The sequence below is a fragment of the Phyllopteryx taeniolatus genome, chromosome 16 (assembly GCF_024500385.1).
Source record: "Phyllopteryx taeniolatus isolate TA_2022b chromosome 16, UOR_Ptae_1.2, whole genome shotgun sequence".
NCBI lineage: Eukaryota > Metazoa > Chordata > Actinopteri > Syngnathiformes > Syngnathidae > Phyllopteryx > Phyllopteryx taeniolatus.
This window is the reverse complement of record NC_084517.1, coordinates 15,709,029-15,722,402: the sequence shown is the minus strand read 5'-3', so window position 1 is coordinate 15,722,402 and position 13,374 is coordinate 15,709,029. Positions and strand designations below refer to the sequence as shown.

The window sequence follows — 13,374 nt, the reverse complement described above, 5'->3', positions numbered from 1 at the left end:
ATTGAAGCCTAATTTCATATACATGGCGATTTTTTTTTTAATCATTCATGTTCGCCAGGGTTAACAACGCTCTTCTCTGTGGTGTGTCAAATTTAGACGACTCACTTCACAAGGACAAGTCACTGTAATTTTATAAAATGGTGAAAAATCAAGATGTTTTCGCCGCTCTCAAACACTGTGGGCATGTCTGCTGAATGTGGTGAACCCACGCCCCCGCTCAACTGTCAAGTTTCAATCAAATACCAATCCTACTGGAAAAAATGTATGCATCTTCGTCTCGCACCTTTCTTATGGCTATACATGCAGTAACTATATGTTTGAGTCACAAAAATACATCATCTTAAAGTCTCCAGTTGCTGGAATTTATCCCCCCGGGTCGTCCGAGGCTTTCAACGCTGTGACGAGGCACTCTAAAGGAGCCATTCCAGCTCAAAGCCCCACTCCACACGCTGGCTGTTAAATCTGACTCCCCCCCTGCTCACGTTTTCATCTTTTTCCACATTACATACTTGCACTCATGGCTGACAACTTGGCGCTCTAACGCGGCCACACCTGCGGACTATCCCAAGGAAAGAGTGGAATGGTGAAAAACTGTTGAATGTAATATCACCATAATTGAGTGCTTTGCAGGTTTGCAGCCATTATCTTAAAACTTGTATAATGTTCTTAGAAACACATCTCTGAATTCATTTTACAGGGTTTTTAAGTATAGAGTGTGAGAACTTTTTCCAACTCTGTGAAACACTGAATATGGCGGGCCATTGCAAGTGCAGTCAGCAAGGTGTCAGTGTAACCACGCGTTGGAATGACATTCAGCTGGACGCTTGCAGTGAACGTGGCAGCGGCAGATGTGCACAAATGTGATTCAATTTTAAGCACCACAATGCTGCAGAGAAATTTATGTCCCCCCCATCCCCCCACTATACGCACATGAAGCACAAGGGGTCGATTCGGATAACATAACACACAGCCTATGACACAGTCCCCCCACAAAAAACAAAAAAAACAATAACACAATAACACAATTAAAGTCGTCAAAGTGCGTGATGTGACGTGTTCGTGCTTGATTTGTTTTGACACTTGACGATATATATATTTTTTTTATTGGAAAAGAGCCTCCCACGCGATTTCCTTCTAGAATCGGGGGCGCGCGAGTCGGACAGGGAGGGGCGGCGGCGGCGGCGACGGGAAGAGGAGGCGTCGGGCGCGCGCTTTCCGCGTTGGCTGGCTGCTTCTCGCTCCCAGTACGAGTGGACACTGACAGCCAGCTGTGCGGCTACACGACAACGACGACAATAACAGCTGCGGACTCACCGCCTTCGAACCTTGAGCACTCAATTCCTCCGGTGTCCGTTTGGGAGGCCAAAAAAAGCTCGAGAAGCGAGGAAGAAAAAAACAAAAAGGGCTTATATCGTCGTCGGCGGTGGTTCCTGTGCTAGCTTAAGCGAAAGACGAGCATTCCTCCGACATGAATCCGCTGTGTGGCAGATGTAATCTCGTCGTCTACCCCACGGAAAAAATCAATTGTCTGGACAAGGTAAGCGCACCGGAATCCTTTTAATGGTCGTTCTTGTATTTGTGAAGAACCCCCGTTCACTCACTATTGGTTTACGCATGGTCTTTTGTAGCTTTAAAAGGAGACACCTTGCGGTTATTTTTTGTTTTTTTGCTTTTTTTTTTGTGAATGAATCGAGTAGAACCCTAAAGGAGACACACAGGTATGGCTAACCTTGCGAGCTAACGACGATACATGGCAAACACATGGCTCGATAGCGCCTTCTTTTCGAATACAGTTGGCAAAATGTAACTTTCAGATATTTTTCTCATTCTTAGTTGTTTTTAAACCTGTCTGGTATCGTTAAAGGGGAGCCACGAGCCCGAGCCTGGTTTGGGCCTGCAGTTTGGTAGCAAACCGGTCGAAACCGTTACGTCACCACTTTAAATTGCAATTGACCCCCTTACTTCCAGTTTTACGCAATTGTTTTCACGATAGAATAAATACAATGTGGTCGTTTCCTGCCAGGGGATTCCCTGCTGCCATCGGCTGGCCTTTTGGTGTCCAACGTGGAATGTGTCATACACCATTCCATCGTTAATCCCCCAGGTGATTAGCTTGTCGAGATTCGCTTTCAATCCCGTACAGGAGGTTTAATCTCTCACTCGGGTGGCAAAATCTAATCAATTGTGGAGCCCACTGGAGCATCATCGTGAGGAAAAACAGGCACTGCGGGATGAGGAGCAATTGCATGTGTTTACAGATTGAAGGCTGTTGTAATTTTCTAGAAGGTTTCTGATTTGTGCACAATTCTTTGTCCCTTATTTATTTTTTGAGGTTATTTTTACTTCTTGTCTCAAAACCCGTTTGATCTTTTAACGGGGGAGACCGCACACAAACCCAGGCCTGTTTGGGCCCTCCACAAAGATAGAAACCCACTCACTATCATTTTTTTGCAATTTCATTCACGATGGAACCGTTCAAATGTGGTAATTTCCTGTCAATGGCTGCCCGCAGGCCTTCTGTTGTCCAACATGGAATTTGTCACGCTCCTTCCCCTTCCTAATCCCACAGTGAGGGATGATTATCTTGTCGAGGTGCGCTTTCAATCCCAAGGAGGAGGGCGACATAATCTAACGTTCAAGTGGCAAATTTCATCAATTGTACAATTGTAGAGCCCACCGGAGCATCAAAGTGAGGAGCAGCAAGCACAGCAAGGTCCTGGGCTATTGCATGCACTTACATATTGGAGATTTTTTTAACCCCCCCCCCCTCTCCCCCAGGAGGTTATTGTTTCAGAAACTTGTGGTTCCACACAAGCCAGAGCATGCATGCTGCAACTCCAGATGTGGGTGTGGTCTGCCTGCTTCTTGCGAGGCCAAGTGGATGATTTCACTAGTGGACGTCTGAAGTGCCATTGAAAATCAATCCCTCACGCCGCTGGTTTGTTGACAGATGCATTATCTCCGTGACCATATGCTGTACGTGCCTTTTCCTGACATCTAGAGTGGGCAAACTTCATCCTATGGCGTCCATTTGTGCCTTAAAAAGTACTGAAAGGGCTTAAATTCGACTTTTCAATATTATTACCCATAAACCCTCTGTCCAGAGGTCTTACAAATGCCATATTCACGTCCAAATATGTCCAGTTTACAAGCAAAAACAATCTGTCAATTGTTGATAAGGTGGAAAATAATCACCCAATACTATGGTCACATTAGGTAACAAAATGGCTTATATATCGTCTTAAATTTAGGCTTGTGAAAGTCTTACATTTAGGTTCTAAGAAGTCTTTCATTTAGGCCCTAAAAGCAACAAAATTTAGGTCTTGAAACTGTTTACTTTTGGTCTTAAATGTAGGTCTTTAAGTTTTAAATTTAGGTCTTAAAATTCTTAAATTCTTTGTCTTCAAATTTGTTCTTAAGTTGTAAGTCTAGGCCTTAGAATTTTTAACTGTCTAAAAGGTATCCCATTTAATAGTAATAATAATACATTTTTAGGTCTTAAGTTAAAAATATGTCTTCAAAAAGTTTTAAAGTTGGGTCTTAGTCTTAAATTGAGGCCTTAAATAGCTTCAATATGTCTTTAGAAAGACTTAAATAGAGCCTAAAAATGTCTGAAGTGTAGCCATTACATCTTACATTTGTCCGTCTAAATTTTATATCTTTTAATTTTATATTTTAAATTTAACCCATTAAAAATATTCGCTTTAGGTCTTAAGTCCTAAAATGGACATTATAAAGTGTTATCTTTTTAAAAATCTAGAAAGTCTGAAATCTAAAGCAAAGCAAATTTATAAAGTGCATTTCATACACAAGTTAAATCAGTGATTTGCAAAGTTCAAAACGTTTAAAAAATAGAGAAAAATAAAATGCATTTTAAAAGCATTTAAAAACAAAGAGGAAAACATTAAAAATGAAAGAAAAAATATCATTTAAAAGTAGAAATGCTCCAAGGCTTTTAAGTCTTAAATTGTTTGTCAACAAAAATATTAAACAAACCCTTGAAGTCGTCAAATGCCTGAAATTTTGCTTTTAAAATGTCTTAAATTTGACCTCCTTAAATGTGCAGACACCCTTTGCCTGTACTAGTATTTTGAAATATAGGATGAAATCTACTGTGGACTCCCTCAAATTTGAGGCCTGGACCCTAACTTTAGAACCTCCACATGCTACTACCAGCCGGAGACATTGGCGACTGTTTGCAAAGCAACTCAGATGTGTCCCAGAATAATGAATGTACTATGACTAAAGCTTTCCACAAATGCATCAGACGGGGATGTTTTGTGTGCACTACGACTGGAGTTGTGCATGCAGGCTTGGGTGTGGAATCTAGCCTCAACCGGAGCACATTCCGGCAGACGGACCCTCCCATGAAACGTGCTCTATTAGAAGTCTGCTGCGCCATTCCCGCGCTCTTGTCGCTCGCTTCCATTCTGCATTCGTGCTCTCCACAAACTGGCCACTCACTTTTCCCTCTATCATCATTGGTGACTGTATTTAAGGGCTAACTCAGATGACCGGTCCACTCTACTGCTTTTGCTGTGTTATTTCCGGCTGCCTAAAAAAATGCCTTTACCTGACGCCTCCTCCCTTGCATCTACACTCCAGTCCCCACAAAGGTTCACTTGTGTCACAGCTGCATTCCAGTCTAGCCCAGCAGAAGGAGTGCTGTCCGGGGCACGCATGCCAAAAGACAGGAGCTCCTCCTTTCCTTGCTGCTGGTAGTCATAGTTACTGCCCATTGGTATGAGGACTGTGTGTGTGAGTAGGGTTTTTCGTGGGATAATGGTAAAGTTACACAGCAGTTTTCCTCACAATTGCCTTCTAGTGAACCGTTCACTGGAAGGCAGATTTGTGAAGGACTTGGCATTTTGAATCTGTGCATGTCTCTACATGCAGGTTAAGAGAACATTCTCTTCCACTAAAGTGTTTCCATAAAGTCTCTGTAAACGTTATTACAAAAGCAAATGAACAGACAAATCTGTAGGAATTACTGCACAATGAGTATATATTGAATTATTTTTTTGCCTCATTTAATACACCACTATATGGGCACCGACAGTTCTAAAACTTTAAACGGGGGGCGTAAATTGTAGATTTACAGTGCGACTTTTAGCCAGTTTGGCACAGAGATGCCGTAAATTTGATGCGTCAGAAGCATAACAGTTAGAAGACCTGACATTTTGCAGGTGCTAAATGTGATTTCATTTAGTGACACAACATCCCGTAATCAGATGATTAGATGACATCGGTGCCAGCATCTGGTGTAATGTATAAAACGGCTTTCAACTAGGCATGGGCCGGTGTCAGATTCTGATGGTATAACCTTGAGAAAAAATATCTTGGTATTGCAATTACAACTCTAAAATGTATTATTTAGAAATGGTTGGTTGAACATTTGAATGCAATCTAATTTATTTTTGTACAACGTGGATTATTTGGTACATTAATAACAGTTAAAAGAAAATAAACAATTTATTTATAAAATTTAAATACAGTAGCAGTAAAACTACTTATTTTTCAGAAAATGAATAGCTACTTCTGTGCTCTTTGCTTTGTGTCGTCAGAGCAGAAACTAGTCAATGTTAGCCATGCTAGTTAGCATATTGTAGACCTGCTAACTCTTGCAGCTTGTTGCAAACATTAATTTCAAGACTGCGTTATTTTAATATCTTAACATTATCTTGAATTTGTAGAGGAGTGATGGGTGGCGCTCTCGAAAATATATTGTATGCGAAGTATTGCTTCCTCTAGCAGCCACTTTTTGTAAGCACGTTTTGCATATCCTTCCTCAACCAACCTTTTTCGACAAGGGGCAAACCTCTGTAGGCCCACTGACTGCTCACATCAACAACCGGAGGGGGAGGGGCCGTGTCACTTTGTTTACACTGACGCCCCCACCGCACCCCCCCCCCCCCAAAAAAAAAAAAAACTTATACCGCCGATGGAAAGTTTTCATAGTTTTGAAACTGACTTTATAAAACTGACGTACCTTGAAACTGGTAACTGTCCCATGCCTACTTTCAACACAGCAGGTGAGATAAGTGAGTTTCGGGGTTTAAATGAAGAATAAATAAATATAAATTTCCTTTACACACAGGCTTCATCCCACCCCTGTTATGATCTCTAAAATGCAGAATATTACCAGGTCGAGTTAATTCCCCCATTCTTTGTCTGTGCCATTTATGTGGAAAGCGACACTGGGAAAAAAGTTAGAAAAATGGGGCTTTTACATGCAGTGAAATAAGTATCAGGTCTTAAGCGTCATATTAATGTCTCGGCATTGTGGAACTCCCTTGCAAACAATCTGCATTGCCTCTGTTACGGCTAAGGTACTACCTCGTACTACCTCTGAGAAAATTCCCATGTCATCTTTGTCCCCCTCCATTTCTATGTCGATGTTATTTGTACAAAACAGTGACATGAGCAACAGTCAGAAAATGGTGGCGTTTGAGCTGATTTTGATTTTCCAGATGGTAAAAGAGGTGTCAGAATATTTAGCAGCAGACTGTGACAGTCACCTGAGTCATTGTATGATCCCTCTTTCTCATCACAACCAGGAAGCAGGTCTGCTCTGTTTCATACTGTTTATAATCTTAATATATATGTATAACACCTCAAAACCAAGCTTCCTCCAGTCTGTTAACCAACTCATCTTACATGTGGATGTCCTTAAACGCTCTGAAGTGTGATGATGTGTACGCTAAGCACATTTATGAGCTTGGCGTGTTTGATCACATTACCAGCAGCGGCCCAGTCTGTCATTTTAGCAACATGCTCGCGTGTTAGCGGCAGCAGCCAGTTGTTTGGCGCTCTCTAAAATTTTGAATGTAATAAAAATAATAAACCAAAAAGTGAAATAAAAATAAAATACAATGAAATAAATCTTAAATCTTGGCTTCCTTATTAAACCTGCAGACACCCCCCTGGACTATAGTGGGAAAATTGATAATCATAAAATAATAAAAATCCACTGTGGAGTCCCTCAAGATTCAATGGCGTGTTATTATTCTGTGTTATTACATTACTGGTCGGACCCTCTATGTCCACTGTGTACGCTATTGCTGTGAGCCTGACCGAGCATGTTTGCTCATGAGTGGACACACATATAACCTACATACAGTGTAACACGCATGTAGTCTGCTATGATACACACGCATGTGCCTTTGAGCTGCGAAGACGCAGGGAGACAGTGGTGGTTTTTTTTTAATGGCTGTTTCTAGGGCTTCATCTCCGCAGTGTCCTAATTTTTCCATTTCACTGCCAGGTCACGTCTCCCGTAAAGCAAACACTCAAAGAAGATGGTTGTGGTATTGTAACTAGTTGATGATCTGCTTGGCTTGTTGTCATCTTGGTTAAGTACAAAATGGCAGCCACCTCTAGGCTGAGGAAAAACCTTTTGTTCTTCATTTTGTTTGAAGACAAATGAACACAATTAAGGGAGTGTGTGATGTCGGGACATAATCTAGGCGTTAGACACTCTGCTTTATAGTATGTAAAAAAGCAATATAAGCTGAAACCCATTTCACACTGCGTGTGAAAGATGACATTTTTAGGGCTGTCTGTGTGCTGTTTATATAATAGAGGGAGGCCGGATATGCAGTAGGGTAAAAGAAGAACATCTTGCTACTCTGCAGTCACCTGCTGTGTGAAAGGTACCGATATGGAATGTGGGTCGATTGAAGTTGACCCGCAAATCTCCTGCCACTTAGGTAGTAACATTTTTATTATTTACGATAGAAGCCGAAATGGGAATGTTGAAGAAGTTAACACCACGTGGCTCATTTCACATTGCCGTCAAATCTGGCTTTTTCATGTGTCCTGTGTGAAAATTATCAACATGGAATGTGAGGGACAAAATCACCGGGAAATGTTCCACCTTCAGAAGCATAACCGAGACAGCTGTGGGAAGGGGATAGCGGAAAGCCGCTGTGGAGGGTTGGGGTGAAGTTGGTAAACAGGTCTAGCCCATTTCACACTGCTGTCAAAGCAGTCATTTACACGTTTTCGCGTGTCGCCGCCGAGGTAGTATCATTGGTGAATCAGAGATTGGTGCTGTCTGTGTGATCAGGAATAGTGGAAAGCTGATACAGGGGTTCCTTAATACCTTCTAGCCCATTTTACACTGCCGTCAGACTGGTGTTTTCGCTTATTGTTGTGCGGTGTCAAAGGTACTGACATATAATGTGCCACGTTGATGTCAAAGGGATGTCCCAATCCTTTTTTTTTTTTTTATTATTTTTTTTTTTTTTTACTGAGTTATTGTCAAGTTACAAGTCTAGTACAGCAGGAGTCTACAAACCAAGTAAACAAAAAATATTTTTATAGCATATCAGTGGTGCAGCACAAAACAATGATGCAAACAAATAATAATAAATATCCAGTATTAAACAACCTTGCAAACAAAATAAGATCTAATATATTAGACTTTACACCGATTTTATCGGGCTGATCGGTATCGGCCGATATTTAGCATTTTATGCTCATCGGCATAAATTACAGTAAATTAGCACCAATTATTTCTGTCACGTAATGTTGGTTTGACCTGACTGATAAGAATACACGATCTGACTAGAGCAGTAATTTCCAACCTTTATGCAGCCAAGGAACATATTTTACAATTGAAAAATCTCGCGGCACACCAACAAACAAAAAGACCATTCATTTCTTCTGTCTGTCACTATTCCTCACTGGCATAAATAGAGGAACAAAGATACATTATTTATTGTAAATATAATGTTTTGAGCAATTAAGTACACAAGTATATACAGTAAATTAACAAGTCATTTAAATAGACACATTCCTCCATTTTGTGATCGGATCGGTGATCGGTTATCATTTTTGATCGGTCCCAAAAACCTGATCATGTAAAGTGTGTGTGTGTGTATATATATATGTGTGTGTGTGTGTGTGTGTGTGTGTGTGTATATATATATATGTGTGTGTGTGTATATATATATATATATATATATATATATATTTAGAAATTCACTAAGTGCAGTAACAAAAAGATCTTAAAAGGTCAATGAATACATTTCACATCATGTAACATCAGAATCATCTTTATTTGCCAAGTATGTCCAAAAATTTGTCTCCGGTAGTTGGAGCCGCTCGAGTACGACAACAGACAGTCAATTGACAGAGAACACTTTTGAGACATAAAGACATTGAGAAAAACAGTCACTGAGCAATAAAAGGTTGCTAGTTATCTGGTAATGCTGGTACAATTTTTTTTTGACAATTGTGCAAAAAGATGCAGAGTCCTCTAGCACTTCGAGCAGTTCGAATGACTAATCTCGCAATAGTCCAGTGCAATGACCATTGTGCAAAGGGCGCCGAGACTTCAAGGAGTGTATGCGGTTTAAAGTGACGAGTAGTGCGATAATCTGGGACAATGTTGATTGTGCAAATGTTGCAGATACTCCTCAGTCAGTGTGCAAATGGGGCAGATGCTACTCTGGCATGAGTGGCCAGTATTGGTCAACAACAGATATGCAAATAGTGCAGCGTGGCGAGACTACTACAGTGAGTGCACGAGTAGTATATAATTGGCCCAACAGAAATGTGACAACAAACTCAGACAAAAAAAAATTGGCAGCATGTTGCAATGGAATTGTAGGTTAGCTGTTTAAGAAGTTGATTGGAAAAGGGAAGAAGCTGTTGGAATGTCTGCTAGTTCTAGTTTGCATTGATCGGTAGCGCCTACCTGGGGGAAGTAGCCGGAAGAGCCCGTGACCGGGATGTGGCGGGTCCGAGAGGATTTTGCACGCACTTGTCTTAGTTCTGGCAGCATGCAAGTCCTCAAGGGTGGGTAGGGGGGTACCAACAATCATTTTAGCTGTTTTGATTGTCCGTTGCAGTCTGAGTTTGTCCTTTTTTGTAGCAACACCAAACCAGACTGTGATGGAAGAACACAGGACTGATTCGATGACCGCTGTGTAGAACTGCCTCAGCAGCTCCCGTGGCAGGCCGCGCTTTCTCAGAAGCTGCAGGAAGTACATCCTCTGCTGGGCCTTTTTGAGGACGGAGTTGATGTTGATCGCCCACTTCAGGTCCTGAGAGACTGTAATTACCAGGACGTTGAAGGTCTCGACCGTTGACACAAGGGAGCTAGACAACGTGAGGGGCAGCTGTGGCGAAGGATGCCTCCTGAAGTCCACGATCATCTCTACAGTCTTGAGTGTGTTCAGCTCCAGGTTGTGTCGGTCGCACCACAGCTCCAGCCGCTCCACTTCCTGTCAATATGCAGACTCGTCACCGTCCTTGATGAGTCCGATGACAGTGGTGTCATCTGCAAACTTCAGGAGTTTGACAGCCGGGTGCGTTGAGGTGCAGTCGTTCGTGTAGAGAGAGAAGAGCAGCGGAGAGAGGACACAACCTTGGGGTGCCCCAGTGCTGATGCTGCGTGGAGATGAGGTGATCTCTCCCAGCCTCACCTGCTGTGTCCTGCCCGTCAGGAAGATGTAAATCCACTGGCAGATGGCAGGTGAGACGCTGAGCTGGAGAAGCTTAGAGGAAAGGAGTTCAGGGATGATGGTGTTGAACGCTGAGCTCAAGTCCACGAACAGGATCCTCACGTAGGTCCCTGCACTGTCGAGGTGTTCTCTGATGAAGTGCAGTCCCATGTTGACTGCATCATCCGCAGACCTGTTCGCTCGGTAGGCAAACTGCAGGGGGGCAAGCAGGGGACCTGTGACGCTCTTGAGGTGGTCCAGCATGATACCTTCAAAGGACTGTAGTCATTCGACCCAAGATTGTGTGTTTCTTGGGGACTGGAATGATGGTGGAGCGTTTGAAACGGGATGGTACTTCGCAGTAGTAAGTAATAAAACTGGAGCGCTTAACCCCCTTCAAACAATGAACACACTGATTTTTGTGTAATCAGAGGAGCTGAAAGCTCGTTCCCCTGTCTTTGGAATTCACTACCACGTGACCTCTGAAACACAGGCTCATTAACCCTCTTCATATCAAAACTCAAGACACACCTATACCGGACTACCTGCTCACTTTAACATTTTCCATATAAATTGCCATTTTAATAGTTTTATGCTCCCTTATTTTTATTGTATTGCTTGATTTCTGGCATGGTGAAAGACTGTGCCTGTGTGGGTTAATAGATGTACGTATTTGATATAGCGCCTCTTGTCTCTCAAATCACTCCGAACATGATTTTCTGCCTGTTTTTCATGCCACCACATGAACCCGAAAGGTTTGCTATTGCTGTTCCATTTGGCAATATTTTTTTACCTGAGCATTAGTGTCGCTCTGTGACGTTTCAAAAATTAAAAAAAAATTTTTTTTTACATTTTTTTAACCGATACTGATCAGCTGAAAAATACGGGATCGGTCCAGTTTTCCGATCAACTGATTGGACCGAGACTGCACTGGATGTCAAGCTGTGTATGTTCTGGCTTCTGAGGTAGTTTAACGGATGGCGGCTGTGTAAAAGGAAATAGCAGAAAGTCGGGACGGGTGTGTGGGCATCATGGAGCCCATTTCACACTGCCGTCAAAACGTCTTTTTCCAGTGTCGTCGTGCTGTTTGAAAGCTGGTGACATGGATTGTAGGGGGACAAAATCAAACTGGCAGTTTTCCAACTTCCAAGGTTGCATCAGATGTATTCCACACCGCAGGAATGGTGGTGTGAATTTTTAACACGACACTTACTTGTGCCACTCTAGTGTGTTGAAATCAATAGTTTTGTGGATATTCCAAAAAAAGAAAAAAAAAACAGGCGCTACCAGCACGGTAACTCTTTATAGGTGTAGTCTCATTTTAAAGTTCGGGTTGTGCTTGAGTGACAGTAAACCATTCGCGGAATGTGTGTGTGCGCCCGTGTACAGCTTGCGGTTGTGCCGAGAGGAAGTAACTCGGCAGAGTGTCACACAAGCAGGTGGATGAGGTTTTTTCTGGTGGAATGTGGTTCAGCAGGTTTTGCGTGGCGGTGAACAAATAGTCAACATATCAGCAGACTAATATAGGCAAGGACTGTTTGTTTTTGATGATCCAAAGTTCAAGCTCAGCTCACAGGATGGCTTCCCTTTGAGTGCAACTCACTATGCACTAGCAGAGATGCAGTATGTCAATGTAATAATGCAAATTTGGGCAGCACGGTGGGGTAGCAGTTGGCACGTCTGCCCTCACAGTCAAGAAGTTCTCGTTTTGAAATTTAGCGCAGGCCCTTTTCTGTTTGTTTTTCTTTTCTTCCAGTAACCTGCTTTCTCCCACATTCCAAAAACATGCATGTTAGTTTAATGGAGACCAAATTGTCCTTAGTTGTGAATATGTGAGTGAGTGCTTGTTCATCTGTATGTTCCCTATGATTGCCCAGTAATTAGTCCGCGGCTTACTCCACCACCACTTGCTCATTATCAGCAGTGATAGGCTTCAGCTCACCCGCCACACTAAGAAAATGGACAGTGCAAATGCATAACACAATGGAATCTGATGGTGAACACGGTGAAAATGTTACTTTAAAATTTCCGCTCCAGTTAATAAAGACTTTAAGATGCTGACAGTTTGATCCTGGGAGGCATTGTTTCCGATTCCGATTTTGAAATCTGAACAAAACTGGACATGAAACCAGCATATCAGAACAGATTTTGTTGCACCTAGAGGTTCCACTGTCACAGTAGCAGTGCAGAAAGTCCCGCTCCTTATTACATAGATGGCGAAAATGGTGCGCATGCAGACGTGGCAGCAGGAAGTCCGGGAAATTGAGTCTAGCACGTCCAAGAGGTCTTCCCTATCCACGAGAAAGAAGCAACACAGTGCCACTGAGCCCGCTGTTGTGAAGAAGCTGCTGCTTTAAAAGCAGCCCCGAACCACATTTAAAGTCATTCAATACAATTGAAGGTAACTGCTGTGTGTTTTGTCATTCCATCTTTTTACAACTCGACATCAGCTTGATTTATTGTCAGCTGTGCAGTGTACTACATGGGGAAGAAGTTGATTCGGACCTTGTGTCCTCCATGTTAGCCATTCTGAAGCTCCTTTCATGCTTTGTGAGAAGAAAATGACCAAGAGGGCCTGCCGTTCCTTCTCGCCCTTGCCCTTTCCTTGCACTCCTCCTGCTCCTCCTCCACCCTTCCTTCCCTTGACGATAGCAACAACGTCGCTCCCTTTCCTGGCCTTCTCTCTCCTTCCTTGGCCACCCCTCCCTTCCTGCCCCATGTTCCCTCCCTTGACTTGCCATTTCTCCCTTTCTTCCATTCCTCTCAGAACAGACCCGGCCCAGTGCCAGAGGAGAAAGGGAAAGGGGAGGAGAGAGGTTAGTTGGGTGTTGAGCAGGAGGGACGGCTTATTGGCATCGACTCGTAAAACCTGTTGAGAGAGACTGCAAGATGTCCAAAAGTGGTTTTGGGATTTCACACTATC

At 42.7% G+C, this 13,374-nt stretch overlaps 1 protein-coding gene across 4 annotated transcripts in view; it reads left to right on the top strand.

Annotated features, from left to right (window-relative positions):
* The first annotated feature begins 1,165 nt into the window (after positions 1-1,165).
* LOC133465555 (LIM and SH3 domain protein 1-like) overlaps positions 1,166-13,374 on the top strand; it is a 39,001-nt gene continuing 26,792 nt past the window's right edge. For 3 of the 4 annotated variants that reach the window (XR_009784659.1, XR_009784658.1, XR_009784660.1), the window contains exon 1: positions 1,166-1,537. Coding sequence is in view for 1 of the 4 variants with exons in the window: in XM_061748498.1 (XP_061604482.1) it covers positions 1,469-1,537 (69 nt within the window). In the remaining 3 variants the exon portion in view is untranslated. The remainder of the gene's footprint in view (positions 1,538-13,374) is intronic. The other variant, XM_061748498.1, reaches the window with a different exon arrangement.